Here is a 27,556-nt window from a genome sequence, read left to right as displayed (position 1 = left end):
ATGGAGACTGACGCGCCCCAGCCCGGCCTCGCCTCCCCGGACTCGCCGCACGACCCCTGGTACGGCCCGGCCCGGCCCGGCCCGGCCTGCCCGGCCCGCGCCCGCCCCGGCCCCGCCAACATGGCCGATCCGGGTCGGGCCGGGCCTCCCCCGGGCCCGGGCCCGCGCCCCCTGCGCCCTGGCGCCGGGCGCTCACGCGGGCCCTTTGTGTCTCTCCTCCTCCCGCAGCAAGATGTTCATCGGGGGACTCAGTTGGCAGACTACGCAGGGTGAGCCAGCCGGGGGGCGCCCACCGGCCCGGCAGGGCCCCCCAGATCCTCTCGGCGCCCCGGACCCGGACCCCCCAACCCGGCCCTGCGCCCTGCTGACCCCGAGCGCCCTCGCGCCCTCTTTCGCGCCCCGCCCGGGGACCCCGCGAGCGCAGGGCGATCGGCGAGCGCGCACGGCCCAGCGGGCGGAGGGCAACACATGAGGGGTTCAGGGGGGCATCGAGGGGTGGGCTGGGCCCCCGGGACCCGCCGGCGGCAGCGCCAACTCCGCTCGCACCTGCGGCTCAAACTTTTGTGAGGCGGCTCCCGGAGCGGCGGGAACCCGGCCGGAGCCATCCCCCAGCCCCCCCTCCTCCTCCAGCCCAGGTCGGCCCCCGGCTTCCCGGGGCCCCGGGGTGGGCTCCCGGAGGCTCGGTGGGGGCCGGGCAGGGGCGGGGGGGTGGGCGCGCGGCGGGGAGCGCGCGGGCAGCCGGGCGCGGGGGCGGCCGGGCCGCGCGGGGTCACTGGGGGCAAAGGACGCAGGAGAGGGGGGAGGCCCGGGGCCCGGGGCCGGTCCGAAGGCGGGGTGTGTGGTTGCAGAAGGGCTGCGTGAATACTTCGGCCAGTTCGGGGAGGTGAAGGAGTGCCTGGTGATGCGGGACCCCCTGACCAAGAGATCCAGGTGAGCCCCTCGCCCGCTGCGCCTGCTCCCGGCTCGCCCCTCCGCCGCTGCCACTCGCTGCCGGGTAACCATCTGCCTCTCCCTCACCGCGCCGCGCAGGGGTTTCGGCTTCGTCACTTTCGCGGACCAGGCGGGGGTGGATAAAGTGCTGGCGCAGTCGCGGCACGAGCTCGACTCCAAAACAGTGAGTGGCCCTCGGGGCTTCGGGGGTCCTGTGGGAGAGGGAGGCTGCCGGAGGAGAGGGTCAGGACTCCCTCCGGGGGACGCTTGGCCGAGGGTCCTAGTGGTCAGAGCGAGTTTGCTGAGCGAGAGGGCTGCCATGCTGTGAAACTTTGTCACCGGAGTTGGGGGGAGAGAGAGAGCAAAAGGCTCCCAGGCCTGCGAGGAGATGCTGCCCCCGCCTCCCCGCCCCAGAATTGGTGAGGGCAGCAGCAGCTCCCACCCCCTCCGTGTAAGTACTAATCTCGGTGCGCCTCCCGAGAGGAGCTTGGGTTGGGGCTGGGGCCCTCCCCCTGGCCCAAATTGGGTGAGTCAGGGCTGCAGTGACCCATCCGGTGCCTCCTCTGAACTCTAACGAGTATTTGGCTCTGCGACCCCCCACCCTCCATTGCAGGCCAATGGCAGAGCATCCCTGAGTCCCCCTCCTCCTTCCTCCCTCCTCCTCCTCCTCCGACTTTTGGTCTATGAGCGCCTTGCTTTGTGTGGAAGACACAAACCTGCTTTGCCCAGGAAAGGGGTTTCTGAGAAGGCAGCCAGCTTCCCTGGCAACAAGAGCATTAGATCCCAGGGGAGGCTGCTGGCTGGACACCCAAGCTCCTGCCACATTTGCTGGTGGCCCACTGCTCCCCAGTGTCCCGGACCCTGCAGGGGGCGCTGGCCAAAGCTGGCCCAAGGGGGAAGAGGGGGAAAAGGAGAAAGTCAGCCACCCTGCTGTAGGGTGTCTGCCCAGGCGGGGACAGTGTGCTCTTCTCTCTGCACACTCCCCCACGCTGCCCCAGCCCTGGGCCTCCCTGCTTAGGTCAGTCTCTGGCTCCTGTTTACCTGCAACAATAGCTGGTTGTGCCCAAGAATTTGTTAAATTACCGCCCGTCCTGTTATCTCTGCCCGGTAGCTCCCTCTCCCGCTCTTGCAGTAATGAGCAAATGAGGCCAGGCCTCAACTTTGCCCGCTCTGAAAGGATCTTCTTGGCACGGGCTGAGTGACCCAGGCTGGGAATGGAGAGACAGTGGCCTATTGTTTTTCTGTGATTATCTGCCATCAGGCTGCCTGTTCTCCGACCATCCCCTGTCCTCAGAATGCACTGATGGCTTCTACAACGCTCAGGAAGTTGAGATTTAGGAGCTGGGGCTGGGGGGCGGGGGTGGTGGTGGAGGAGTGGACGCTGAGGAGGAGGAAGGAGGGCGAGATGGTATCCTTGGGAGATGGGGAGTAGCAAAGGGCAAAGGCTTTGTCTGGGTTTGGCATCTCCAGACCGGGAAAGGGGTGGGAGGGAGGTTTACTGTGGTGAGTCTATTTTGGGTTCTGACTTTCACCTTTTATTTACTTGCTGGGTTTTATTTATGTTGCCAGCTGTGAGTCAGAGTGGCAGTGGGGCGTGACAGGGACGGGGTGTGTGGGGGTCTGGGGGAGTGTGGCTTAGGGCCAGTCTCCCCAGCAGGGGCTGGGCAGGGGGACTGCTGTGTGCCCATGGCTCGGGGACACTGCTTCTGGAAGAAATAGCAGGGTGAAATGTCCGCAGAGGGACGAAATCGAAACTTCAGAGAGGGGAAATGGGCGGCCGTGATTTCCCCGGGAGCCGGAGGCGTTAGCCTGGCGTGGATTTTGGAGGGTCCGTCTCTTCGAGCAGGTTCCAGCGGGGGGATCCTGTAGGAGGCGGGCTCCTGGTTCGTGCCAGTCAGGCAGGCAGAGAGAAGCCAGAGCCAGTGGCCGGGCGTGAGGCTGAGTTGTGAACAGAAGGAACTTTGGGAAAAGACAGATCTTCCTTGCGATTGGCTGGTGAACTTGTGAATGATGACCACTCCTGTGAGTGGCAAGAAACTGCCATGGCTCTGCCTCGCAGCTCCCGCGTTCATCGCGGGGTCTCCCGCCCTGTCTCTTGCTGTCTCTCAGGAAGGCTGGGGCACCGGGAGAACCAGGTGCATCTTGATTCCCGCCTTTGCTGGTTGCAGCACAGGGCAAAGGTGGCCTGCCGGTAATAGCACCTTTGTTTGTGCAGCTAAGGGCAGCTCACAAAGGGCCGCTTTCACCCACGCTATCTCTTCTGATTCCCTGCAGCTGCCCTGGGAGAAGTGGGTGCGATTGTCCCCACTTGGCAGATGAGCGAGTGGAGGCTCCGAGGGGCCACAGGGAGTTACCAAGATTTCAGGCTGGACAAGAGGCCCAAAGCCTCGGAGCCCCAGTCCCGTGCCCTTTCGTGTCCCCAAAGCCTGGGTTAACTCCGCCTTTCCGGGAGCCGGGGGGCTGTTGGGTGCTGAGGGTACGAGATGTCTTCAGAAAGTTGGTGGGAAATGCATATTTTTGCCAAAGCTATGCATGCTTTCAAAATTGTTTGCACCAGAAGAGACTCGTAATTTCATTTTCCATGAACTTTTTGAAGTCCCCCTCATCTTGAGGAGAAGACTGTGTTTACTCTGGGTGGCTTTTGAGTTTTCATCCCATAACCCATTTCAGGCAAAAGGTCACTTCCATTTGCAGGGTGTCCCTGGCTTGCATTGCTTGTGTTACCTAGACAGGTACCCTGCAGAGTCAGCTCGGAAAGGAAGGCACTCGATTTACCTGATTCTCGAAGGAATAGACTTGCTTGCTATTTGTTGTTATTGTTGTTGTTCTTGCTGTGAGCCAGACACTACACCAAGTGCTTTGTATGCATAATCTTAAATAATCTGCAGATGACCCTATGAGATGGGTGTTATTAGTTGCCCGTTTTGCAGGTGAGCTTGACCCTGAGACTCAGAGAGGTTCAATAAGTTGTCCACAGGGTCCCACAGCTGGTGTGTGTGTGTGTGGGCAGTATAGGTGGGGTTTGAACCCAGCAGCATGAGTTAAGGATCTAACTTCTTAAGCACAGCACTTTGCTGCTGGAGGGCCGTTGTGGTTGTGGGTTCTGTCACCTGGGTGTCCTGGGCTGAGAGGGCTTTAGGGCTGAGGGCTGGGTGGTCTCCCGTCTGAAGTGTGATCATCAAGACCCTGTCTGGCTCTCCCGTCTCTTTCAGATTGACCCCAAGGTGGCCTTTCCTCGGCGAGCACAGCCCAAGGTAGGAGTGTCTGGGTCTGGGAGGAGTCTGTTAGCTTGGGCAGCTGCAGGCAGTGATTTTCCCAGCATTCCCTCGCAGGGCAGATGATGCTTCAGGAACCTCTGTGGGGGGTGTTTCTGCAATGGGCTGGGTGGGAAGAAGGGGTTCTTGGTGGTCTGGCTCTCTGGAATGAAGACACCATGCGTTTTTTTTCCCTCTGTGCTCTGGAGTGGAGAAGGGGCTGCATGTGTTGGGGGAGGGGGAACTGCTCAGGGGGTGCATTGTCCTGTATTTGGAGCCAGTACAGTTGGCGCCCTGAGTCTAATTCTGACCTCATAGACCGCAGCTTCTGTGCCCAGGGCGTCTGGGGGTCAAACACAGGACAGATTTACCCCCTGAGGCTGAACAGCAGTCCTGGCCAAGGAGCTGCCTCTGGCTCCCCGGCCCTCCTCCCACCTCTGGGGTAAGATGTGTTGGGCTTGCAGAGGGGGAGGGGACACTGGAGTCTGTCACCTGTTGTCTTTCCACTTAGGTATCTAGGACTTCTCTCTAAAATACATTCTTTCCCTGGTGCTTGGGCAGGTTCTCCTGGGGAGAGAGAGAGGATGTGTAGGAAACTGATGTTTGAGCAGTGGAGCAATGGGCGCTCTCAACTTGTGTTGCAGGGCCCAGGCCTAATATTCCAAGCCAGGCCTCCAGGGCAACTGCCCAGGTCTTCCTTTTCAAGCAATGAGCTATAGGGGACAAGAGGACAGCACAGAGAGTCAGGCCCCCTGAGACTGTTGGCTTATCACGTGCCCTAAAGACTGGGTTCCTCCTCCAGGTGCCTTTTTGCTCTAAGATTCTGGGCTGGTGAGTTCTATTGAGGTTCCCAGCTCCCGCCAGGGTGAAAGGAGGAGAACAGTTTTAGGAGACAGGAGAGGGGGCATCCCTGGCAGGGGCCCAGCCCAGGACCTGAAAGCAATTATGGAGCAGGTATTCGAAGGCAGCCGCACCAGGGAGCACATGGTTGGAATTGGGTTAATTCCATTAAGCAGTTTGGTGACAGAAGGTGCTTTAGTGTTAGGATGGGGCTGGGAATTGCTGCGGATTAGCCATGCGCTCCTGGGGTAATTAGGACCATGTGTTCTTCCTAAAACAGGGCTGGGGCCACGGGGCTGCCAGAGGTTGGGCTGGGAGGAGGGTGATGAGGAAAATGTCGGCCGGTGTGGAGTGCAGGGAGACCCCGTGATGGCCTTGGTGTCTCCCGGGAGGACTGATGGGGTCTTGGAGTTGGGCCGTGGGTCCGGGTCAACTCCCCTGCCGCCTTCCCCGAGTGAGTCCTAAGGGAAGGTATTTTCCAGGAGCCGACCCCAGGGAGGGAGCCAGGAGGAGGGCCTGCTCGAGCCAGCCAGAGTGTGGGGTGCACAGCTGCCCGTGACAGGCCTAGAGGCAGGGGTCCAAGGAAGAGCTTCGGGGGGGGGGGGGGCTTCTGAGAGGCTGGGGCCACAGAGAGCTTGTCAGCTGGCATCCTGGCAGGGGGGCCCGAGCCCCTGCTGGTGGCGGGAGGCCACAGGACTCAGATGCCCACTTTCTCATTCCCTCCCCTAACAGATGGTGACCCGAACGAAGAAGATCTTTGTGGGGGGGCTGTCGGTGAACACCACGGTGGAGGACGTGAAGCAGTACTTCGAGCAGTTCGGGAAGGTGGGTCTTTCCCGGGTGCTTGCTGGGGCCGTGAGGCCGCTGGAAGATGCCTCAGTGGCGAACAGGGACCTGCCAGGTCATCCCGGGTTTTGCAAAAGGTGAAAGGCAGGGCGTGGTGGTGGTGGTGGGGGGACTGGGTCCCTCTGTGGGTGAGGCCAGGCTCCTGGCCCATCCCTGGGCATCCCCAGGGAGAAGCTACACAGTAGCACCCCTGTGGTTGCCTGTCCCCTGTATTTTTCTCGTGCTTAGCGTCATTCTCCCAAGGGAGGCCGCACTCCCTAAGCCAGTTTGATCCACTCACCCCTTGGCCTCCTGGGAGTTTGCACCTGTCCAGGCCACAGGGCCATTGTACCTCCCCCACACCCCTACTGCAGGACTCCTCCCTGGTGAGGATGATAAGGAGGCAATAAACATGACTCCCAATTGCACTCGGCACCCTGCTTGCACAGGTGGGGAGCTTGGGGCAGGAGCTGGGGCTGCTGATCCCCTGGCTATTATGGGGGAGCAGGGGGGAGCTTCTCACGGTCCTGATCAGCCCAGGAGGATTGTCAGCCCTGAGGTGCATGGAGCTTGAATTTCTGAGCCTACATAGGAAGAGGTAGGAGGTGTGGCGGTGATGTCACACAACAGGGTGTGTCCCCAGGAAGGCCAGCAAGGTCCCATCGGAAGCTGACCAAGAGGGACCCAGGTGTGAGGCTAGGGGTGGGAGGCGGGCTGCCTTGCCTGGGGCTGGCATCCCTGGTCTTGGGTGACACAGGTTGAGGGGTCGGCTGTTTCTGCATGGAGGCCTGTGGAGTCCCCAGGGGACCGCCAGACGTGGCTAGGGAAATGGGCTGGGCGCTGGGCGCTGGCTGGCTGGGGCGGGTGGAGGGTGCCCCCGGCCAGCGGATGCTGAGGCGTGAGGCCCAGAGGCCTGGGCGCAGGCGCCTCCGTGGAGACCTGGGTCGGGCAGGCTGGGCCCCGGAGGGAAGGGCGCTCCTGGGAAGCAGCAGGCCCGGCTCGGCTCCGGCGGGGTGTCTTTGTGTCTGAGCGCCGAGCATTAGAGCTCGCACTAATCTGATCCAGCAGCTGTGATTGGAGGCCGCCTGCCCCCGGGGCCGGCGTTGCCATGGCGACCGGGCCCCAGGAGAAGCCGTCAGCGGCCGCGTCTTTTGTTCGGGCCTAAATCGGCGTTGGCATGTGAAACCGGCCCGGGGAGGCCAGGGGGAGCCGCAGAATAGGCTGCCAGGGAGCGCGGGGGACAGCCGGGAATGCCAAGGGCCCCGCGGCGGGGGGCCCCCCGCCCGGATCGAGGGGCCGCCGCCGAGGGGGGAACAATGGTCAGCCGCCATGGCTGCCACTCAGGCTTAGCGGCCGCCGAACTTGGCGGCTCCCACTGGTCAGCAGGCCCCGGCCGCCTCCCCTCCCCACCCCCACTCTCCCCACCCTGCGCGCGAGCCCCCCTGTCCCCGGGTTCCCATGGAGACCAAAGCCTATTAAGGACACTGGGCCAGGAACCTTCCTCCCCTCAGCTGGCCCCAGGAGGGGGACTGGACTGAGGGGTACCCTGGGCAACCCCACTGTCCCCAGGAGGGGTGTGTCCAGGGAAGGCCAAGGTGGAAGGGTGTGGAAGACCACAGGGATGTTGGGTCTGGAAGAAGGCTGGAAGGACAGTGGCCCTGGGCTCGGTTTGTGGGTCAGAGCTGCAGGGTTAGGAAAGAGGGTGTGGCTGATTCCGTTCATTCATTCACTGAATCCATTCAGAAAAGGATTATTTAGCTCGCTGAGTCAAGGTGCTCAGTAGGGTGGTGATCACGGGCCTACCTGGCAGCCTTCATGGAGCCTTGCAGCCAATGCTGTGGCTGTTCCCTCCCATGTGACCACGAGCGAGCCCCCCCCCCCCCCCAAACATAAAGATGATAGCGAGAGCCCTCATTTATTAAGCACTTACTACATCCCAGGTACTGTGAATCTACAGTGTTTCACACCTGATCTCGTTTCCCGATACCTGGTGAGGTCAGAAGCATAGAACCAAGGTCACAGAGACCGGAAGCCCTTTGCACAGGGCTCCCCAACCAGCCAGGGCAGGACCCAGGACTCCAGCGCTGCTCCAACTGTGCTTTATCGGGGTTCCCTGGATTCCTTTTTTCCCATCGGTTAAGCGAGGGATGGGGGCACGTGTCTGGAGCCTAAAAGTTTTCCCACTGCAGCTGAGTTGGGGGTCCACAGGGTCGGGAGTGAGGGAGGCAGTCGGATGTTGAGCCTGGGCCAGGAAGATCCTTGGGAAGGAAAACCTCATTTTCCTCTGAGATTGGCAGGGACCCGACTTCCTCCTGACGCTGTGGAGTCCTGGTTCTGCCTGGGGGGCGGGAGGGCCACAGAGGCAGGCCCAGTGTATCTCAATGTCTAAGGAGAACTGCAGGACCACCCTAGTTCGGGGTCTACCCTTTCTGCTTTAAAGACATGAGAGAGACCCCTTATAAGGCCCATGATGGGCCTGGACATGGAGGCAAGAAGAGTGGGGGAGAAGCCGAACCCCGGGACCAGAGGAAGTTTTCCTTTCTCCTTTGGCTGCCTGGCCACTGGAGGGGAGGGGAGGGGGCTGAACTGAGATGGGGAGGGAACATCCGTAGCAGCCCCTGATTTCCTGCCAAGGTGAGCCCGACCTTAGCCCAGAGCGCGGGAAGGAGATGGAGGCGGAGGCAAGGAGGCGGGACTCTGGGGGAGAAGCTGAGGCTCGGGCTGTCCCTCTGGGGATGTCTTGGAGGAGTATGTGAAGAGGGTCCCAGAGGGGGTGGAGAGGTAGGCTCTCGGCCCTCCTGCGTCCCTTTCCCCTCCCCCAGGTGGTGGGAGGCGAGCAGCCCAGGCACTGAGCACTACTTGCTTTAATTAGAGCCTCCAGCAAAAGGAAACCTCAATTAGAGGAACAGAGCTCTACCAAGAGAGGGGAGTTGAGTCTGGCTGCTGTCCGCCTGGCCTTTTGCAGAAAGGGAAGAGGCTTCTGCTTCCCTGTCTCATATTTCTTTCTCTGGCACCCGCTCTGTGCTTCTTCCTCCTCACCAGCTTGGTCTAGGACTTGCTGTGTGACCTTGGGCAGGCGGCTTCACCTCTCCGAGCCCGAGCCCGATTCCTTATCTATTCCATGGGACCCCAACCCTGCAGGAGCTGTGGGGAGGACAATGGGGGCAAAAGTGCCAGGCATACATTTGGAGCTTAATAAATGCAGGCTAGCCCCTTGAGAATCTGGTGGTTGCTGCGGCCTCTAGTGAGGTTGCAGACGGAAGGTGGTCCCCTGCCCAGGGAGCAGGCTGGAGACAGAAGCCCGGAGTAGGTGAGAGGGGAGTGGAGTGGGTTGGGTGGAGTCCCCCGGCGTCCGGGTGGTCTCCATAGCAGGCTCTGTTTCAGGTGGACGACGCCATGCTGATGTTCGACAAAACCACCAACCGGCACCGAGGTGAGGGGGGTGCTGGGCTGGGGCCGTGGTCAGCCGGGGGGCCGCAGGTCACAGCTGCCCTTTCATCTCGCCTCCTGACATCCTATCCCCAAGGATCTGCATCCTCTCCCGGGCCTGGCCTTACAGAAGGCTTTTGTCCTGCCATTTCCTGTGCAGAGAAACTTGCCTGACTGCAGACACCCAAGAGGGGGCAGAGGAGCAGCCTCGCCACCCCCTCCCTCCCCGGGGTCTGCCTCTGGCTGGGGCTCACCTTGTCCCTGGTAACCAGAGCTTGGGCCAGGCAGCCCCAGGGTCAGGCTAACCCCAAGGCCCCACAATCTGCTCCAGCGCTGTCCCTGCACTGGGGCTGAGCCCCGCCCCCAGCCCCTTGCCCCTGAACCTGTTTGCATCTGAGCCACACCACGAGCCATACTGTGTCACTGCCTGTGTTGTTTTTTTTCCCAAGGGCCTTGCCTTTGAGCCCAGCCTGGCCCAGCCCCTGGAGCACACCCTGGAGGGGGCAGGGCTGTTTCTCTGGTTGTTTCAGGGCTTGGGGAGGGGAGCCTTTTAGGCCTTTGGGGAGTGGGATGTATGTGATTTGTATTTGCATACGTGTGTGGGTTTGTATCTGTGTGTGTGAACATGTCCACAACTGAAAACAAATGTGCTTCAAAGCGTTCGTGGGAAGATAGAATGAAAGAATAAGTTGATTTTCATGCAAAAAATTGTGAAATCCCTGCATTGTTGTTTTTCCCCGTAGTATCTCTTCCATGAACCTTTTGAAGACCCCTCATATTTGTGGATGTCTGGTGCAAGGTCAGGGTGCACCACTGAGTGTCTGTGGGAGATCTGGATACTTAGGTGTGTGTCTGTGTGTTCCCGTGTGTGCTCCTACCTGCTGTGGTGTGTATGTGCGTGCGTGCGTGCGTGCGTGTGTGTCTGTGTGTCTGTGTCTGTGTCTAGTTGGTTGGGTCCCCCCTTTGTAGAGGTTTCAATGAGTATCTGTGGATGTCTTTGTCCCCTGTTTGGAAAGTATCAGGGAAAGGTAAAAAGGCCCCGTGGAAGGTACAGTTGCCTCTGTGGGCTCCACGTCCACACTCGCCATCAGCTTTGGCTGGAAAATATCCAGTAGCAACTGGAGTCTGTACTGAACGGGCAGACCTGTTCCGTGTCATGACTCCCTATACAACACCCTATACCAACAACTGGGACAGACAGTTATGCTGTATCGGGTACAATAAGCGGCCTAGAGATGACTTAACATATAGGGGAGGATGTGTGTAGGCTCTATGCCAATACTATTGACTTTTTATTTTTAAAAGATTTACTTATTTATTTAAAAGCCAGACAGAGGGAGAGAGAGAGATCTTTCAGCCACTGGTTCACTTTCCAAATGGTTGCAACCACCAGGAGTAGGCCAGGCTGAAGCCAAGAGCCAGGAACTCCATCCAGGTCTCCCACATGGGTAGCAGGGACCCAAACACTTGGGCTGTCTCCTTGCTGTCTCCCTGGTGCATAGCAGGAAGCTGGATCAGAAGCAGAGCAGCCAGGACTGGGACTGACACTCGGATATGGGCTGCTGGCATTAGAAGTAGCGGGTTAACCCACTGAGCCACAACGCCGACCCCTACTATGCCATTGTCTATCAGTGACTTGAACATCCACGGACTTTAGGGTCTGTAAGGATTCCTGGAACCGATCCCACTGGATACCAACTCGCCACTCTCTAACCGGCTGTGTGACCTTGGGCAAGTGGTTTCACTCCGCTGGGCCTTGGTTTTTCTCAGCCCATGTGTAATTTGGAACTTTAAACCCTGTCTCAGCAGGTGGTTGAGACGCTCCTGGCTGTGGGCAGAGCCTTTCATTAACTCTCAGACACTCGCCCGCAAGAGTGGAGCTGTGGTGTTAGTGCGACCTGGAGCTGGAGGTTGACCCTGAGCCCTGCTTCTGACCCTGCCTCTGCCCTTTGTGCAACCTCTAGGGTTCGGGTTTGTCACGTTTGAGAGCGAAGACATCGTGGAGAAAGTGTGTGAAATCCACTTCCATGAAATCAACAACAAAATGGTGAGCTGGGATTGGATGGGGGCAGCAGCACCGAGAGAGGAGGGGGGGGGAGGGAGGGAGGGAGGGAGGATGGGGTTTCAATGAAGCTGGCGGGGGGCTCCCAGTGAGAGGGACAGAGGCCGTTCTCCTACCCTCTGAAAACCTAGACAGGGAGGCAGTGTCGCCTGGTGGTTAACTGGGCAGATGACTTCCCTCCTCTGAACCTCAGTTTCCTTATCTATAAAAAGGGGACTGGCAACAGCACCCCAGTCATAGGGTTGGCGTAATTAGCACTCAATGAGCTGCTGCTTGCAGAGCTGGTTACACAGTGCCTGCTGGGGAACAGGCGGGGCGGGGACCCAGATCTGCAGGGAGGACTGACCGCCAGGTCTCTTTGCAGGTGGAATGTAAGAAAGCTCAGCCAAAGGAGGTCATGTCGCCAACGGGCTCAGCCCGGGGGAGGTCTCGAGTCATGCCCTATGGAATGGATGCCTTCATGCTGGGCATCGGCATGCTGGGTACGTGCTAGGCCTGCACGTGCGGCTGCGAGGGTGCCTCAACTCGTCTGTGGTCTGCTCTCCTGTCTGAGTCACTGGGCAGGAGCGGAGACCAGGGATCTCTGGTCTGGCAGCCCTACCCTAGGTGCGGTGGTTTGGTTGTGGCATACTGCCCTCTGGTGGTAGCCACAAGAATGGTCCAGCTACTCTGCATTTATTGGCCCTCTGTCCATCGGTCCGTCCATCCATCCATCCAGTAAATAGCTATTGAGCAGCCGTGTATATCAGGTGCTATTCCAGGCATTACAATGATGGTGTTCCTGAGCTTTATGGCCTGGGAAGACAATTAGGAAAATAAATAGATTTATGATGGCATGTAGGTTGCCAAGGGAGTGTGGTCATAGGAAACTTGACGCAGACTTGGAGAAGCCAAACGATAAGTAACATTTAAGTTGAGTCTGTGGCTTGAGTAGGAGCCAGGTATGGGAGGGCAGGGGAGAAGGGAAGGGGAAAGTGTCCTGGGCCGAGGGAATAGCATGTGCAAAGGCCCGTTGGAAAAGCAAACAGAAGGCTGCCTCTTCTTGTTCGCTCAACTGAGATGTGTCCAGCAGCCTCTGAGAGGCAAGGCCTGCCCTCAGGGGGAAGGCAAGACTTCCTCCTTCAAGGGGGAGGCAGGAGTAAGTGGGCACTGTCACCACAGAGTGATTAGAGGCAGGGAGGCGAAGGCTGCCATGAGCCGTGGAAGTTGGGCTGTGTTTGGGACCCAGGAGCAAGGGTGGGACATTTATCCTTGGCCCCTGGAGGGTCAGTATCCTGGAGAGGTGACATGTGTGCACACAGGAAGAGAGCAGCACCAGGGGGCTTCCTGCCAGGCACAGGGGAGGGGTGCACAGAGAGGTGCTGTGGGGTGACCTAGGGGTCAAGGACGAGGTGAGGGAGGTGAGCACCTGCCAGGTGGGGCACAGGCTTGTCTTGAAGTTTGTTGTTACCTCTTTATTAGGAAGTAATTCCAACCACTCAGAAGAGCGGCAAAGGTAGAATAATGCAAAGAATATCCACATACTTTTAAGCAAGATTTTTCAAAATTTAGCTTTATTTGAAAGGCAGAGAAAGAGATAGGGACAAGCAGAGAAAGAGCTTCCATCTGGTGATTCACTTCCCAAATGCCTGCCGCAGCCGGGGCTGGGTCAGGCCAAAGCCAGGAGTCCAGAACTCAGTCCAGGTCTCCCACATCAGTGGCAGGGACCCAACTACTTGAGCCATCACCTGCTGCCTCCCAGGGTGCGCCTTAGTAGGAAGCTGAATCAGCACCCAGGCACTCTGAGATGGGAGGTGGGATCCCAAACAGCATAATTTTTTTGTTGTTGTTTTTGAAGATTTATTTATTTGTTTGAAAGGCAGAGTTACAGAGGCAGAGAAAAGAGAGGTCTTCCATCTGCTGGTTCACTCCCCAAATGGCCACAATGGCTGGAGCTGAGACCATCCGAAGCCAGGAACCAGGAGCTTCTCCCAGGTCTCCCACATGGGTGCAGGGACCCAAGCACTTGGGTCATCTTTACTGTTTTCCCAGGCCATAGCAGAGAGCTGGTTCAGAAGTGGAACAGCCAGGCCTCAAACGGGCGTCCATATGGGATGCCGGCACTGCAGGCAGCCGCTTTACCCGCTACCCCACAGCACTGACCCCCCAAACAGCATGTTAAACTGCTGCACCAAATGCCCAGCGTCCACACCCCCTTTCATCAGAGTCTCCTGTTGTTAGCATTTTACCCTGTTTCCTTTGACATTTTCACTCTGCGTGAGTGTACACGCACATCCATGCACGCACACACTTGGGATTGTCCAATCTATTTGCAGGTTTATCAGTTAACCCAAAAATATACCCAGCATCTTTTCGCCCTCCAGAATAAGATGCAGGCTAAAACGAGGTCTTGGATTTCGTTGTCCTGTCTCTTTAACCTCCTTTGATCTGAAACATTGAGAAAGTTTTTTTTTTTTTTTCCTTAAAGGTGATTCATGAGCCAGGTCCACTTTCATTTAAAAGCAAAAAGGAAAAAAAAAAACTCACACACCTTAAATAAGTAGTGAAATTAGTGGTTAAGAGCGTTGGAGCCAGCCAGATCTGAATTTGAATTCTGATTGCAATTGTTTCTCACTGTATGATTTTTCTTTGGGAAGACAGAAAAATAGGAGATGAGTTCAGATCACGATCAGTGCAATGAGAGGGAAACTCAGGACTGCGTGACAGACTGTGATTGACAGGAAGGAGGACTCCTGTGGGAGGACCCCCCTGAAGCTTGTCCAGTGAGAAGTCAATCATGCAGTAACTGGAGAAGCATTCCAGGCAGGAGCCAGGGCATGTACAAAGGCCCTGGGGTGGGAGTGAACTTGGCAAGTCTGATGCCAGTGGGAGTGGGGAAGGGGCACAGAGTGTAGGCGATAAGACCAGGAGGGAAGCAGGAGCCAGAGCACGAGGGGCTTTGGATTATTCTCAGCAGAAAAATATCACCTCCCTGAGCCCCAGCTTCCTTGTCTGTAAAAATGGGGCTCCCAGTACCTATGTGTTGGGGTGTTCATGAGGTTTAATAAGATGATGAAGGGCGTGGCACAGGGCGAGTATCAGAGAGGACTGTGTATGAATCATGATACAGGGTGCAGGTGGGGGCAGTAAGTGGCTCACGTGCATCCCCCTGAGCAGGGTCCGTGCTGTGGGGAAGGCATCTGACATTGCTCCCCTTCCCCCATCAGGTTACCCAGGGTTCCAAGCCACGACCTACGCCAGCCGGAGCTACACAGGCCTCGCCCCTGGCTACACCTACCAGTTCCCCGGTAAGTCCTGTTTGGTGTCTAGCTGCTGCCCGCATGTCCCCGTTCCCTGGGTGGTGTCTGGGGGTGCACGGCTGGGGGGCTGCCTGCTGCAGGCTTGGAAGGAAGCGCGCGTCTGACGTCTGAGGAAAGAGGGCCTCTCCCAACTCGCCACCCTCCCTGCTCCTCCCCAGAATCTGCGGGTGGGAGCTCCCAGCATGGGCCCTGCATGGCCCCCTTCTCTCCCAGGCCCCGCTCCACCTGTGTCCCACCTTCCTTCCTCCCCACCTCAACCCGGGTTGCCACTTCCACCAAGGAGGGCATTGGGCTTGTGGTAGGGCCCTCGCCCAGGGCCAGTGTTGCTTGCGTCTTCCCAGATACACCTGCTCAGGCACTATGCTGAACGCTTTCTAGGCCAGACAAGACTTTTGAGACCCTGAATGCTGAAAAGCGATCTTAGATCACTCCGCTCACCACCCTCATCTGTGATCCTACACGAAAATCTCCCCAGACCTGAGAGCCACTCACGGGAAGCCCAGCAAAGGGCTGGGCTTTGCTGCAAGGATTTTTGTTTTTGTTTTTTAAGATTTATTTATTTATTTGAAAAGCAGAGTGATAGGAAGAAACAGAATGAGATCTTTTATCCACTGGTTCACTCCCCAAATGGCCACAGCGACCTGGGCTGGGCCAGGCGGAAGCCAGGATCCAGGAGCTCCATCCAAGTCTCCCACATGGTTGACAGGGACCCAAGCACTTGGGTCATCTTCTGCTGCTTTCCCAGGTGCATTAGCAAGGAGCTGGATTGGAAGTGGAACAGCCAGGACACTGATATGGGATGCTGGCATCGCAGGTTAACCTGCTGTGCCAAAACACTGGCCCCTGGTTTTTTTTTTTTGTTTTTTTTTTTTAAGATTTTATTTATTTATTTGAAAGGTAGAGTTACAGAGAGAGAAAGACAAAGAGAAAAGTCTTCTATCCACTGGTACACTCCCCAAATGGCTGCAATGCCCAGAAGTAGGTCGATCCAAAGCCAGGAGCTTCTTCCGAGTCTCCCACGTAGGTGCAGGAGACCAAGCACTTGTGTCATCTTCTATTGCTTTTCCAGACCATAGCAGAGAGCTGGTTCGGAAGAGGAGCCGCTGGGACTAGAACTGGTGCCCATAGGGGAAGCTGGCGTCACAGAGGCTTAGCCCACTAAGCCACAGCGCCAGGCCCTGTTTTTTTTGTTTTTAATATCAAGTATCAAACTTTTGGAAGTCCTTTTTTTTTTTTTTTTAAATCTCATTTATGTGGAGGATCCCTAATGCTGAGTCCTCAACCCCTGTGGCTTTTGAGCTTGGAATCCTTTGCGTGCCTTAAGACGTCGAATCCTCCCTGTAACGGCACAGAGGAGGGGCAGTTGCCCCATCTCATGGGCAAGGAAACAGCTCCAGGAGGGAGATGACTTGTTGAGAAGACCCACCCAGGACCTGGCCGAGCCCAGGGCCCCGAGCCCAACCTGTTCCAGGGCGTGGCCTTGCATCAAGCCACCTCCCCAGCCCCCACACCCACATCCACACCGCAGGGGGAAAGGAGGATTCTGGGAGCTGGTTCAGTGCCATCCCAAGCCTTTTCAGCAATCCCCAGGCTCGAAGCTCCAGTGTCACCCTGGGGTAGACGTGGCAACTCCACCAACTCTGTCTGTCTTCTCTGTGTCTCTCTGTCCCCTCCCCTGCCTGCTGGGGACCGTGCTGTCCCCATCCCCAGCTCTTGGCTCCTGTGCATGGCCTGTCCCCTCACCTGGTGTCCCCATGGGTACGTTCGTCCTCCCTGGGCCATGCCCAAGGGGCCCCCGACGTCTGCCTAAGCTGTTTTACGTTTCATTTTAGAATTCCGTGTAGAGCGGACCCCTCTCCCGAGCGCCCCAGTCCTCCCCGAGCTCACAGGTCAGTCGCTCGGATTTCATACACCTCACAGGCCTCATGGGGAGAAAGAGAAGGGGCCAGGGACATTCCTGGGAAAATCGAGGGGACCCCTTCCCCCTGTGCACCAGCCATCCTGCTGTGGCGACACGGCACACTGTGTGGGGACTGGCCAGTCTGGATAGCTCCACGGCCCCTGGAGGGGAGGGGGGCATAGGGCCAAGCCAAGCAGATGGAAGCAAAAGTCACTCATTCATCCACTTGGCAAATATTTATCTAGCACCTTCCGTGTGCCAGGCACCACGGAGGTTCTGGGATCCAACAGTGAACAAGCCAGGGTCTGCAACTCAGAGCAGAGTAGGCTGGGTGGGGTTTCCTGCAGACTGGAGTGGGTGTGCCTGCAACACTTGGTACCTGCTGGCCCCGGGCCGAAACGGGGTGCAGACCCCGTGCCCCCAGGTCTCATTTTTCTGGAGAAGCCAGAAACCCAGTGCTCACTTTCAGATGAATTTTTCAATCATTTTCATATGTTGACAACAAATTTGTAAAACCCTGCGGGTGCTAACCCAACACATCTGAGGGCTGAACTTGGCCCCAGGGTTGCCCATTCGTGACTTCTGGGTGAAGGTGCTTGACTGGCTGGGGGCCGATCTTCTGGCTGGGAGCTCCCCGTGGGCCGCCCAGCTCAGAGGTGGAGTGGACGTGGGGCTGAGGGCCAGCGATGTGGGCCTCCAGGGGTCTCTCTGTCCACCCTGCCTCTCCCCCCACCCCACCCCCAGCCTGACCGTGTGTGGAGGATGTGAGCATGGACGTGGCTCTGGAGGAGGCCTTCCTTCCAAGGGGTGCTCAGGTTCCCCTGAAATGGGAGTGTGGGAGGAAAACGGGTAAAGCAAGGGGAGGGAGCGAGGTCTGGGGGTGAAGGTGATAGGGGCTCTGCTGAGCCGAGGGGGCAGCTGACCAGCAGTTGGAACGGAGTCCCTTTCTAGTCACATAAGAACTACAAAAAAAATTTTAAATTATTATTAGTTTTATTTATATGATGGACACAGAGGAAGAAATCTCCCACCTGCTTGTTTAGCCCCCAAATGTCCCCAACAGCTGGGGCTGGGCCAGGCTGAAGCCAGGAGCTGAGAACTCCATCCTTGTCTCCTGTGCGAGTGGCAGGGACCCGGCTACTTGGGCTGTTACTGTTGCCTCGCAGACACTCCGGTGCGGGATGTGGGTGGCCCAAGCGATTTCTCTCCTGCTAGGCCAAACACCTGCCCCATAAATAAGTCATCCGTATCACAGTTGTGGTAAGCATTGCTGGTGTGGGCTACTCTTTGTGAAAATGCCTAAGCGAACCAAAGACAGACCCCCACGCCCACCCCCTGCCGCTAAAGGCCAAGGGAAGCACCCCCTTGGCAGATGCCGTCAGGGGAGGGAGGGGGTTCAGGCTCAGCAGTTCTCCAGCACCCACAGTCTGACCTTGCCCCTGCGCAGGGGCGGGGGGGGGGGGGGGACCCGGGCGTTTCTTTTACATACTCCATAGACAGTGATTGAGCCAGAGCTGGGCCAGGCGCTGGGGTCCAAGAGAGAACAAGACAGACAAGGTCAAGGTTCCTGTCTTCCCCGCAGCTGGGCGGAGGGAGGCAGCAGGGAACCAGTAATCAGACGCTAAGATCCTTCCCGAGGGTGAGGGATTCCACAGGAAGATAAAGCAGAGACTGCAGAGGTGTTGGGGTAGGGGGCAAGAGGAGCATGGTCAAGGGAGGGTTTTTTTTTTTAAGATTTATATTTATTTATTTGGAAGGCAGAGTTTTATATATAGAGAGAGGTCTTCCATCTGCTGATTCACTCACCAGATGGCCGCACGGACTGGGGCTGAGGCGGGGCTGGGCTGAAGCCAGGAGCTTCCTCCAGGTCTCCCACGTGGGTGCAGGGCCCGCATCTTCCGTTGTCTCCCAGGCACATTAGCAGGGAGCTAGCTGGGAATTGGTGCAGCTGGGACTCAGACAGGTGGCCTTATGGGATACCAGCGCTGCAGATCACGTAACTCCCTACACCACAGTGCTGCCCCCATACAAGAGGCTTCTAAGAGGAGGTGACATGCAAGTGAGGAGGAGCCAACTGGATGATGATCGGTCGCCTGGACTTGATTCCTCAATGGCTTTGCCCAGGGTTTTTCCGGGGCATCTTGTCTGGGCTCCCTAGCTCCAAAGTAGTTCTGTTCCAGTTCAGGGCCAGGATTACCGAAGCAGCCCAGAGGGGTGCATCTTGAGCTGGGGGCCTAACTGTCCTTCCTGAAGCCTTGCGAAATGCAAACCCGGAAGACCCTCTCCCGTGGCAGTGGCTGGAGCCTCTCTGGGTCCGCAGCAACAGAGCCAAGCAGTAGGGGGCGCTCACCTCTCCGTGCTGGGGAGCTCCAGGCTCAACTGACTACATTAGTTCTGTAGACATTTCTCCTACTCCTTCTGCCGCCCAACACTTGTTAAACTCCCTGTAGCTGCTGGGGAGGTAAACAACAGTCTAGGGAGGAGCCAGGCCCCAATATTCCCGAGAAGGGTGGAGGAGGGAGTGGTGGTTTCTAGCGGGGTGCTCTGGGAGAAAGGGGGCGCGAGGGACCCAGGACACACAGCAGAAGGGGCTGCGGGGCAGCTGTGGCCTCCACAGGGTAAAAACCTCAACTTCATGCCAGGGGGCGCTCCGGAGCCTCAGCTGCCCCAGAGTTGCCCACCCCCGGCCTCCAGCCTGGCTTTCTGGACCTATGCCAGTCGTGGGTTGCAACCCCTCAAGTGCCTCTGGGCTCCATGGGTTGCTCAAGTGCATCCCTGAGACCAGGGAAGAAACTGAGTCAGGGCTGCTCCCTGGGAAGTCATCACTCTCCTCCCTCCCACGGGACAGGGCACATAGAGGGGCCCGAGGCAGCTCTTCCTGCCTTGACCCCTCCGAGAGGCTCTGCCCAAAGCAGGGGCCTCCTTTGCCCACCCCCACCCCTCGCCAGCCACACTGAAGTGCCTGTGCCTTTCGTTTCAGCCATTCCTCTCACTGCTTACGGACCCATGGCAGCGGCGGCGGCAGCAGCGGCTGTGGTTCGAGGGACAGGTGAGGACGTGTGGAGTGCAGGAAGCAAGGGAAAGGGGGTCCAGGGACCAGAGAAGCCCAGAGGGAAGAGGAGGTGGTCACTACCACCCTGTGGCTGAAGGACCTATCGATTCGTTCACCTAGCACTGTTACCTAAACACCTGCTGTGTGCCGGGCATTGTACAGGCCCTGGCAGGCCAGCCACGAAAGAGACTGACAGATGGTCTCTGCCCTCCCAAGCTCCCAGGCTGGTGGGGCCCATATATTAGACGGGCAGTGGCACTTAAGGCCACTGCTGCTATGCTGCAGGGGGTCATGGGAGCTGCCAGGAGGAAGGGCCTCTTGGTTTTAGATGTGAAGGCAAAGAGGAGGAAAAGTGTTGCTGGTCAAGGGACTTGCCACGCGCAAAGGCTCAGGGGTCAGTGAGGTCAGAGCAAGGAAGTGGAGAGGAGGCAGAAAGAGCCAGGCCTGGGGAGACAGTGGATGCTCCGAGCAGTGGTGCGGTGCAGGTGTCAGGGTCTAGAAACTGCCCTTGGCGGCCAGGTGGAGAGGGGGGCTCAAGAGGGGAGGCTGCGGAGTGGTCAGACAGGAGGTGATGGGGGCCTGGGATGGTGGGGTGGAAGGATCTCCGGGAGGTGGCCCCACAGGACCTGCTGGGATATAGAGGTCAAGGCCAGGGTGGGTGGGTCTGAGGGGACGGCGTGGGCAGCCGTGGGCGCCGGGGCTATCACTGTCTTCTTTCTGGGTTGCCAGGCTCTCACCCCTGGACGATGGCTCCCCCTCCAGGTTCGACTCCCAGCCGCACAGGGGGCTTCCTGGGGACCACCAGCCCTGGCCCCATGGCTGAGCTCTACGGGGCGGCCAACCAGGACTCGGGGGTCAGCAGCTACATCAGCGCCGCCAGCCCTGCCCCCAGCACTGGCTTTGGCCACAGTCTTGGGGTGAGTGGACAGGCCAGCCTGGTGGTCTCCACCTCACCCCTCACCACAGGAGATCCCAAAGTTGGGGGAGGGAGAGGACTAGGCCTCTGGGGCCAAGGGGAGTGGGACGGGAGACAGCAGGGTGGAGAGGATGGGGGTCGGCACTGCTGTGTGGGGTGTTTAAGCATATCGGCTGGGTATGCTAGTCGTCAGCTGCACTCCTGGGCTGTTGTGCCCTGGGACGCCCATCCCTGCCTACTAGATGCCAGCTGAGGGGCACCCAGGTTTAACCAGGGTACTGGCCACAGGCAGATTCCCAGCGTCCGCCCCATAGAATCTTCCAGCAAATTTGCGGGGGAGGAGGGCGGGGAGAAGGAGGTGGGGTGCAAGGGCAAGGTGGAGAAAGGTTTGTGCCTCTCATCAGGTGTCCTGTGGGAGGCAGGAGGAGCCCCAAGATCCTCTCTACTTTGTCCGGCAATCTAGGATTCAAATTTTTTTTCTTTTCAGGGCCCCTTGATTGCCACAGCCTTCACCAATGGGTACCACTGAAGCAGGGGACAGGTGGCAGGAGGTGAGAAGGGAGGGAGGGACAAGGGAAAGGGTGGCCCTGGGGAAGCCCAACCAGTCGGGAGCACAAACCCTGTCCCTGCCCCATCGGGGGGAGTCAGTCACACCCTCCGAGGCCAGTGAACAACTGAAAAGTCACTCAATCTGCCACTTTCTAAAATATAAATTCAGACAGCAACAAGGCATCACCTCCTACCTCTCTGGCTGGCCAGGACTGTTCTAGGTTGCAGAATGCCTGGTATCGGTGAAGCTGAGGGGGGAGCTCAGGCTTCGCAGGGGGCAGCCGAGATTTTAAACATTCATGCCCTTTGACCCAAAGATTCCACTTCTAGGCATTTATTTTAAAAACTGAAGTGTCCATCCCAAGGGGGAGCTGTTAAATAAATGAGGTGGAATAGGATACCGCTGTTCAAACAGGAGACCACTGACACCTGGGACCCCCACCCCCTGGGACAAACAACCCCCACTCCCACCCACCCACCCCCATGTACTGAGACAGTGGGGTCTGGGAGGATGTGAGCCCCATGGCATCTTCTACATTCACTATTCAAAGTGAATGAGACCGACAAGGCTCTCTGTCATTCTCCAGGCAGAATCGGGACAATTCCACATTGGGGTAGCGGGGTGTGTGTGTGTGTGTGTGTGTTAGGGTGACATCTGTGTAATTCCAGCCCTCCGAGCAGGGAACAGAGAATGCAAAATCTGAGAGCAGAGCTCTCCCTGGAGGGGTTCAAGAAGCCTTAGGGAGAGAGGCTGGGCAGGGTCAGAGCGCCCCCCACCCCACCCCTGCTAACGGCCCGCTGTGTTCCCAGCCCCCAGCCTGCAGCTGACTGAGGACCACGAGTGAGCCAGCGAGGGGGTGGGGACACCTCAGCCGCAGCCGCCGCCCCCTCCCCCGCCGCGACTCGGACCGCTACTGCCTGCCCCCGCTCCCCGGGCCCGGCCCCTGCCCTGCCGCCCCGACTGCGTCTGGCTCCCCTACTAACCACCTCTCCTCGCCCTCGCCCTGCTCACCAGCCCCGCTCCCTGCCCGCTTTTATTTATTTTGGATTAGCCGCCCCCCCCCCCACCTGGGGTCTGTGCCCCTTCTCCCCCAACACCGACCGCCTGAGCCCTCCCCCCGCCCCGGACGCCCCCTCCCCAGAAGGCTTTTGTATTTGTGCATAGCTAGAGTGAGGGCGAGGGCGCCTGCTACAGGCTGCACCCCAACCCCTTGGTTTTTATTCAGATTTTTCCCTCCTTTTCTTTTTTTTTTTCTTTTTTCTTTCTTTCTTTCTTTTTTTTTTTTAATTTTTCTTTTTTAAATAAGCCGTTTTTAAACTATTTCTAGGTTTGTGAATGTGAAGCCCCAGGCCGCAGGGGGCAAGGGGCCAGGTGCCCCCCCCCCAGCTGAGAACAAAGCGTCCCTATAGGCGCGGGCCCCGCCCAGAGAGGAGGCCGGGCTGCGGGGAGGCCAGGCCGAGCCCCTGGAACATCCCGACCTGTATCATATGTAAATACTGCGAGGTGGAGACCCCGGCCCGGGCCGCCTCGCCCCACCCTCTCTGTCCGCTCCGCAGACGCCCTTACTGTAAGCTCGCGGGTCCGGGCAGGCCCACTCCCTCGGGCCCTGGGGGTCACGGCCTCGGCCCGCTCGCCCCGCAGCCCCAGTGTGGGGCCGGGCGAGGAGAGGGCCGGCCCAGAGCCGCGGCTGGAAAGGAACGAACTCTCCGGGCGAGGGGCGCGCCCCCAGGGGAAGCCAAGGGCTGCTCAGGGAACCCCCACATTCTCTCACCGAAGTTTCCCGCCGGGATGGTCCCGTGGCCAGAGCCCCTTTCCAAGGAAGAGGAGAGGCTCCGGAACGCGGGGCTCTGGCTGGCAGGCCGCCCGCTGCCTTGGGCGAGCCCCTCGGCCCCCCACCCCGGGCCTGAGATGGGGGGGCCTCCGCGCCCCTCCCTGTGCCGGTGCCCGAACCCCCGAGAGCCCCCTTTGGAGAGTTAACCGTCTGTGTGAGGTGCTTAACCTACTAGCCCTGAGAACACAAAGCAATAATCTTTGTTACTGAGATGCGCGGCTGTTTGTGTTTTTGGTTTGTTTTTTTTTTTTTTTTTTAATGTTTCCTAATAAAAGAGAAGCTGCATTTTATTGGTTTTTATTTTTGATTTTCTACACATTTGAGCTGAGTCCTGATGGACTTTGCTCCCCTTCTCTCCCCCACCCGTGACCCCCTCCCATTCCACCGGGCCCTGCCGTGGTGGGCTCAGGGCCCTGGAATTCCGTTTTCTGTGTTTTGTGTTGTTGTTTTTTTTTTTTTTAAAGACGTTACATGGTGTTTTGAAGCCAGCAAGTTACCACCCACCGGTGTCTCTTCTCCATATCTGTGACTTCTTTTTCCAGGTTTTATTTTCAGTTTTAAATTCCTAATAAATTATTTGAAAATGGTGCTGTGGCTGAGTATCTGCATCTTTGTGTGCACTCAGATCCAGGTGAGCCCAGGATGCCCCATCTTCCTGCTGTGCAGACAACAGGGCTCCATTGCATGCTTTTAGGGGCCCGGCTGGGTCCAAGAATTAAACTGATGTCAGGTAGATGAGCAAAAGAAAAGCAAAGACATTTATTCCGTGTGGTGAGAGCCCTCATAAAGAAATGACCCAAAGGAGGATCGACTACCTGATGATAGGACTTCAATGGAGTTCATGGGAAATGGAATTAAAAGATAAGTTTATTTATTTACTTATTTGAAATACAGAGAGAAAGAGAAACTCCCATCTACTGGCTCACTTCCCAAATGCCTGCAACGGCCGGGTCTGGGCTGGGACGAGAGCCAGGAATTCAATCCAGGTCTCCCACTTGGTGGCAGGGACCCAAGTCCTTGAGCCATCACCACTGCCTCTCCGGGTCTGTAGCATCAGGAAGCTGCTATCAGGAGCCAGAGCCAGATATTCAGATTTGGGATGAAGGTGTCTTAGCCAGCATCTCCTTAGGCTAAATACCCACCTGAAGTATAGTTTGGTGCAAGAATGTTTGAAATCAAGGGGCTGGTGCTGTGGCATAGAAGGTTAAGCCTCCACCTGCAGTGTCAGCATCCCATATGGATGTTGGTTCGAGTTCCAGCTGCCCTTCTTCCCATCCAGCTCCCTGCTAATGCACCTGGGAAAACAGCAGAAGATGGCCGAAGTGCTTGGGCCCCTGGCCCCACATGGGAGACCCAGAAGAAGCTCCTGGCTCCTGGTTTTAGCCTGGCCCAGCCCTGGCCATTGTGGCCATTTGGGGAGTGAACCTGCAGATGGGAGATCTCCCTCATTCACTCTCTCTCTCTCTCTCTAATTCTGTCTTTCAAATAAATAAATCTTTCTTTTAAAAAAGTTTGAAATCCGGCCGGTGCCGCGGCTCACTAGGCTAATCCTCCACCTTGCGGCACCAGCACACTGGGTTCTAGTCCCAGTCGGGGCGCCAGATTCTGTCCCAGTTGTCCCTCTTCCAGGCCAGCTCTCTGCTGTGGCCAGGGAGTGCAGTGGAGGATGGCCCAAGTGCTTGGGCCCTGCACCCCATGGGAGACCAGGAGAAGCACCTGGCTCCTGCCATCAGATCAGTGCGGTGCATCGGCCGCAGTGCGTCAGCCGCGGCGGCCATTGGAGGGTGAACCAACGGCAAAAGGAAGACCTTTCTCTCTGTCTCTCTCTCTCACTATCCACTCTGCCTGTTAAAAAAAAAAAGTAAAGTAGTTCATATAAAAAAAAAGTTTGAAATCCATGCATAAGTTTTTTATAATACTCATTTCCATTAACATTTTGAAGATCCCTCATATGCATAACTCTCAAGAATAGTTGTGCCAAGATAATATTTTTATTAATATTTATTTGTGAGAGGGAGAGACAGATCTTCCATCTGCTGGTTCACTATCCAAATGGCTCCAACCGTCAGGTCTGGACCAGGCTAAACCAGGAGCCTGGAATTACATCTGGGTCTCCCACATAGATGACTGGGGCCCAAGCATTTGAGCCATCATCTGCTGCCTCCCAGGAGCAGTAGCAGGGAGCTGGATTAGAAGCAGAGGAAGGACTTGAATGGGCACTTTGATACAACACATGGGGCTCTGGAGCAGCGACTTAACCCACTGCACTGCTTGCCCCACATAGGAAATTTTTTAAGAAAATTATTAGTTGGCCGGCGCCGCAGCTCACTTGGCTAATCCTCCGCCTTGCGGCGCCGGCACCCCAGGTTCTAGTCCCGGTTGGGGCGCCGGATTCTATCCCGGTTGCACCTCTTCCAGGCCAGCTCTCTGCTATGGCCCGGGAGTGCAGTGGAGGATGGCCCAAGTCCTTGGGCCCTGCACCCCATGGGAGACCAGGAGAAGCACCTGGCTCCTGGCTTCGGATCAGCACGGTGCACTGGCCGCAGCAGCCATTGGGGGGTGAACCAACAGAAGGAAGACCTTTCTCTCTGTCTCTCTCTCTCACTGTCCACTCTGCCTGTCAAAAAAAAAAATTGTTAGTTAATTTATTTTATTTATTTGAAAGGCAGAGAGACAAAGAGAGACAGTGACAGAGCTCTCCTATCTGCTGGTCCCTTCTTCAAATGCCTAGAAGAGCCAGAGCTAGGTCAGACCAAAACCCAGAACTCAATCCAGGTCTCGCATGTGGGTGGCAAGGACCCAAGTACCTGTGCCTTTACCACTGCTTTCCAGGATGTACGTTAACAGGAAGCTGGAGTTGGAAGTGGAGCCAGAACTCATACCAGGCACTCTGATGCGGTATTGGGCATCCCAAGGGATATCTTAACTGCTGCACCAAAGTCCCACCCACAGGAAATGTTTTAAAAATTAAAAAGCACATGGGTGGGTGTTGTGGTTCTGCAGGTTAAGCTACCACTTGAGATGCCTACATCCAATATCAAAGTGCCTGGGTTCAAATCCTGTTATTTCCTTTTAATACACAGCCCAGGAGGCAGCAGGTGATGGTTCAAGAACTTGAACCCTGCTACTCATGCAAGATACTTGGATGGAGTTCCCAGTTCCTGGTTTCAACCTGGCCCAGCCCTAGCTATTGTGGGCATTTGGAAAATGAACCAGTGAATGGGGGATTCACTGTTTATCTCCGTGTGTCTTTCTGCCCTTCAAGGAAATAAACTTTTTTTAAAAAAAAAATTGTGTTGCTAAAAAAATTTTTAAAGCGCAATTTCACATCCTTATTCCCAACCCATGTCCTGTGTTCTAACACTTTGAGTCTTTAAGTTTCCCAGGAGTCGCTGGGGTTTGGCGACCACTGACCACATACACATCACACCCCTTCTCTGAATAGTGGGAGTACAGGGAGTGGGCACTGCTTAGAGCTGGGAGGCTGTTGTAATGATTTGGATGCGGAGAATGATGGCTTTGAGAAGTTTAACTACTTTGGTGTACTGTCTCAGTTTACTCTCCTGTGTAAAGTTCTTTTTTTTTTTTTTTTTTAGACAGGCAGAGTGGACAGTGACAGAGAGGAGAGACAGAGAGAATGGTCTTTTTTTTTTTTTTTGACAGGCAGAGTGGACAGTGAGAGAGAGAGAGACAGAGAGAAAGGTCTTCCTTTTTGCCATTGGTTCACCCCCCAATAGCCGCTGCGGCAGGCGCACCACGCTGATCCGAAGCCAGGAGCCAGGTGCTTCTCCTGCTCTCCCATGCGGGTACAGGGCCCAAGGACTTGGGCCATCCTCCACTGCCCTCCCGGGCCACAGCAGAGAGCTGGCCTGGAAGAGGAGCAATCGGGACAGAACCAGCGCCCTGACCGGGACTAGAACCCGGGGTGCCGCCGCCGCAGGTGGAGGATTAGCCTGTTGAGCCGCGGCGCTGGCCCTGTGTAAAGTTCTTAGTATCTTTCCTAGCACAGTGCTCCAGGCATATTAGCTGCTGTTGCTATTGCTGCTACCACCGAAGGGAGTTCTGGATGAGAGATACCCATCTCCACCACTTTCAAGCTGTGGGAATCTGAACAAGCTCTCTGAACTTGTTCCATCCCCTGCAAAACCGGGAAAAGGATGACAGCGACAACAGCAAAATTCACTGTGTCACAAGGTTGCTATTAGGCTGCAAAGCACTCAGTGTATGGGAAGCACTCAGCAAACAGTAGCTGGGAGCAGCTTTTAAATATCTCCAGGGATCAGCAGCCTTGTCCTCCAGGGGCCGCGTCGATGATGACCTTGCCGGAGTGTGGGTACGCCGTCACCTGAATGCATCCAGAAGCTATCGTTACCTGTTTTTTTCCACTGGAGAGTGTGTTTTTCCTGGCTGGGACACGTGTGTGCTTCACACACCTGTGCGTGGAGCCCGGGCAGCCAAAGGTCAAGGTACAAAGAGTGCAGGGGTTTGGGGAGCTACCCCATGACCCCCACAGGTCCATCTTTCTATGGCCTCTGTGGCAGGGTCCACATTCTGCATTGTTGCAGTTAGCCTGCCCTCCTTCCAGGAGGGAGAGGTTGTGGTAGCTGCCAGGCCCCTCCCCACAACTCTCCCACCCCCAGGTGCTCTGCCTGAGCCCCAGCACCTGAG

The 27,556-nt window shown here is 57.1% G+C and overlaps 1 protein-coding gene across 1 annotated transcript; it reads left to right on the top strand.

Moving 5' to 3' along the window:
- On the top strand, window positions 1-21,913 carry MSI1 (musashi RNA binding protein 1). The gene is made up of 15 exons (XM_062182113.1): window positions 1-59; window positions 229-269; window positions 849-930; window positions 1,030-1,114; window positions 4,143-4,184; window positions 5,757-5,849; window positions 9,234-9,282; window positions 11,243-11,325; window positions 11,705-11,822; window positions 14,547-14,627; window positions 16,472-16,528; window positions 19,520-19,588; window positions 20,354-20,508; window positions 20,995-21,058; window positions 21,867-21,913. The coding sequence occupies exons 1-14, from the start codon at window positions 1-3 to the stop codon at window positions 21,034-21,036; spliced, it is 1,056 nt and encodes a 351-aa protein (XP_062038097.1). The 3' UTR covers window positions 21,037-21,058; window positions 21,867-21,913.
- Window positions 21,914-27,556: the final 5,643 nt, after the last annotated feature.

Source organism: Lepus europaeus, chromosome 23 (genome assembly GCF_033115175.1).
Source record: "Lepus europaeus isolate LE1 chromosome 23, mLepTim1.pri, whole genome shotgun sequence".
NCBI lineage: Eukaryota > Metazoa > Chordata > Mammalia > Lagomorpha > Leporidae > Lepus > Lepus europaeus.
Note: the sequence above shows the minus strand (reverse complement) of the source record. Positions and strands in the feature narration are given on the sequence as shown.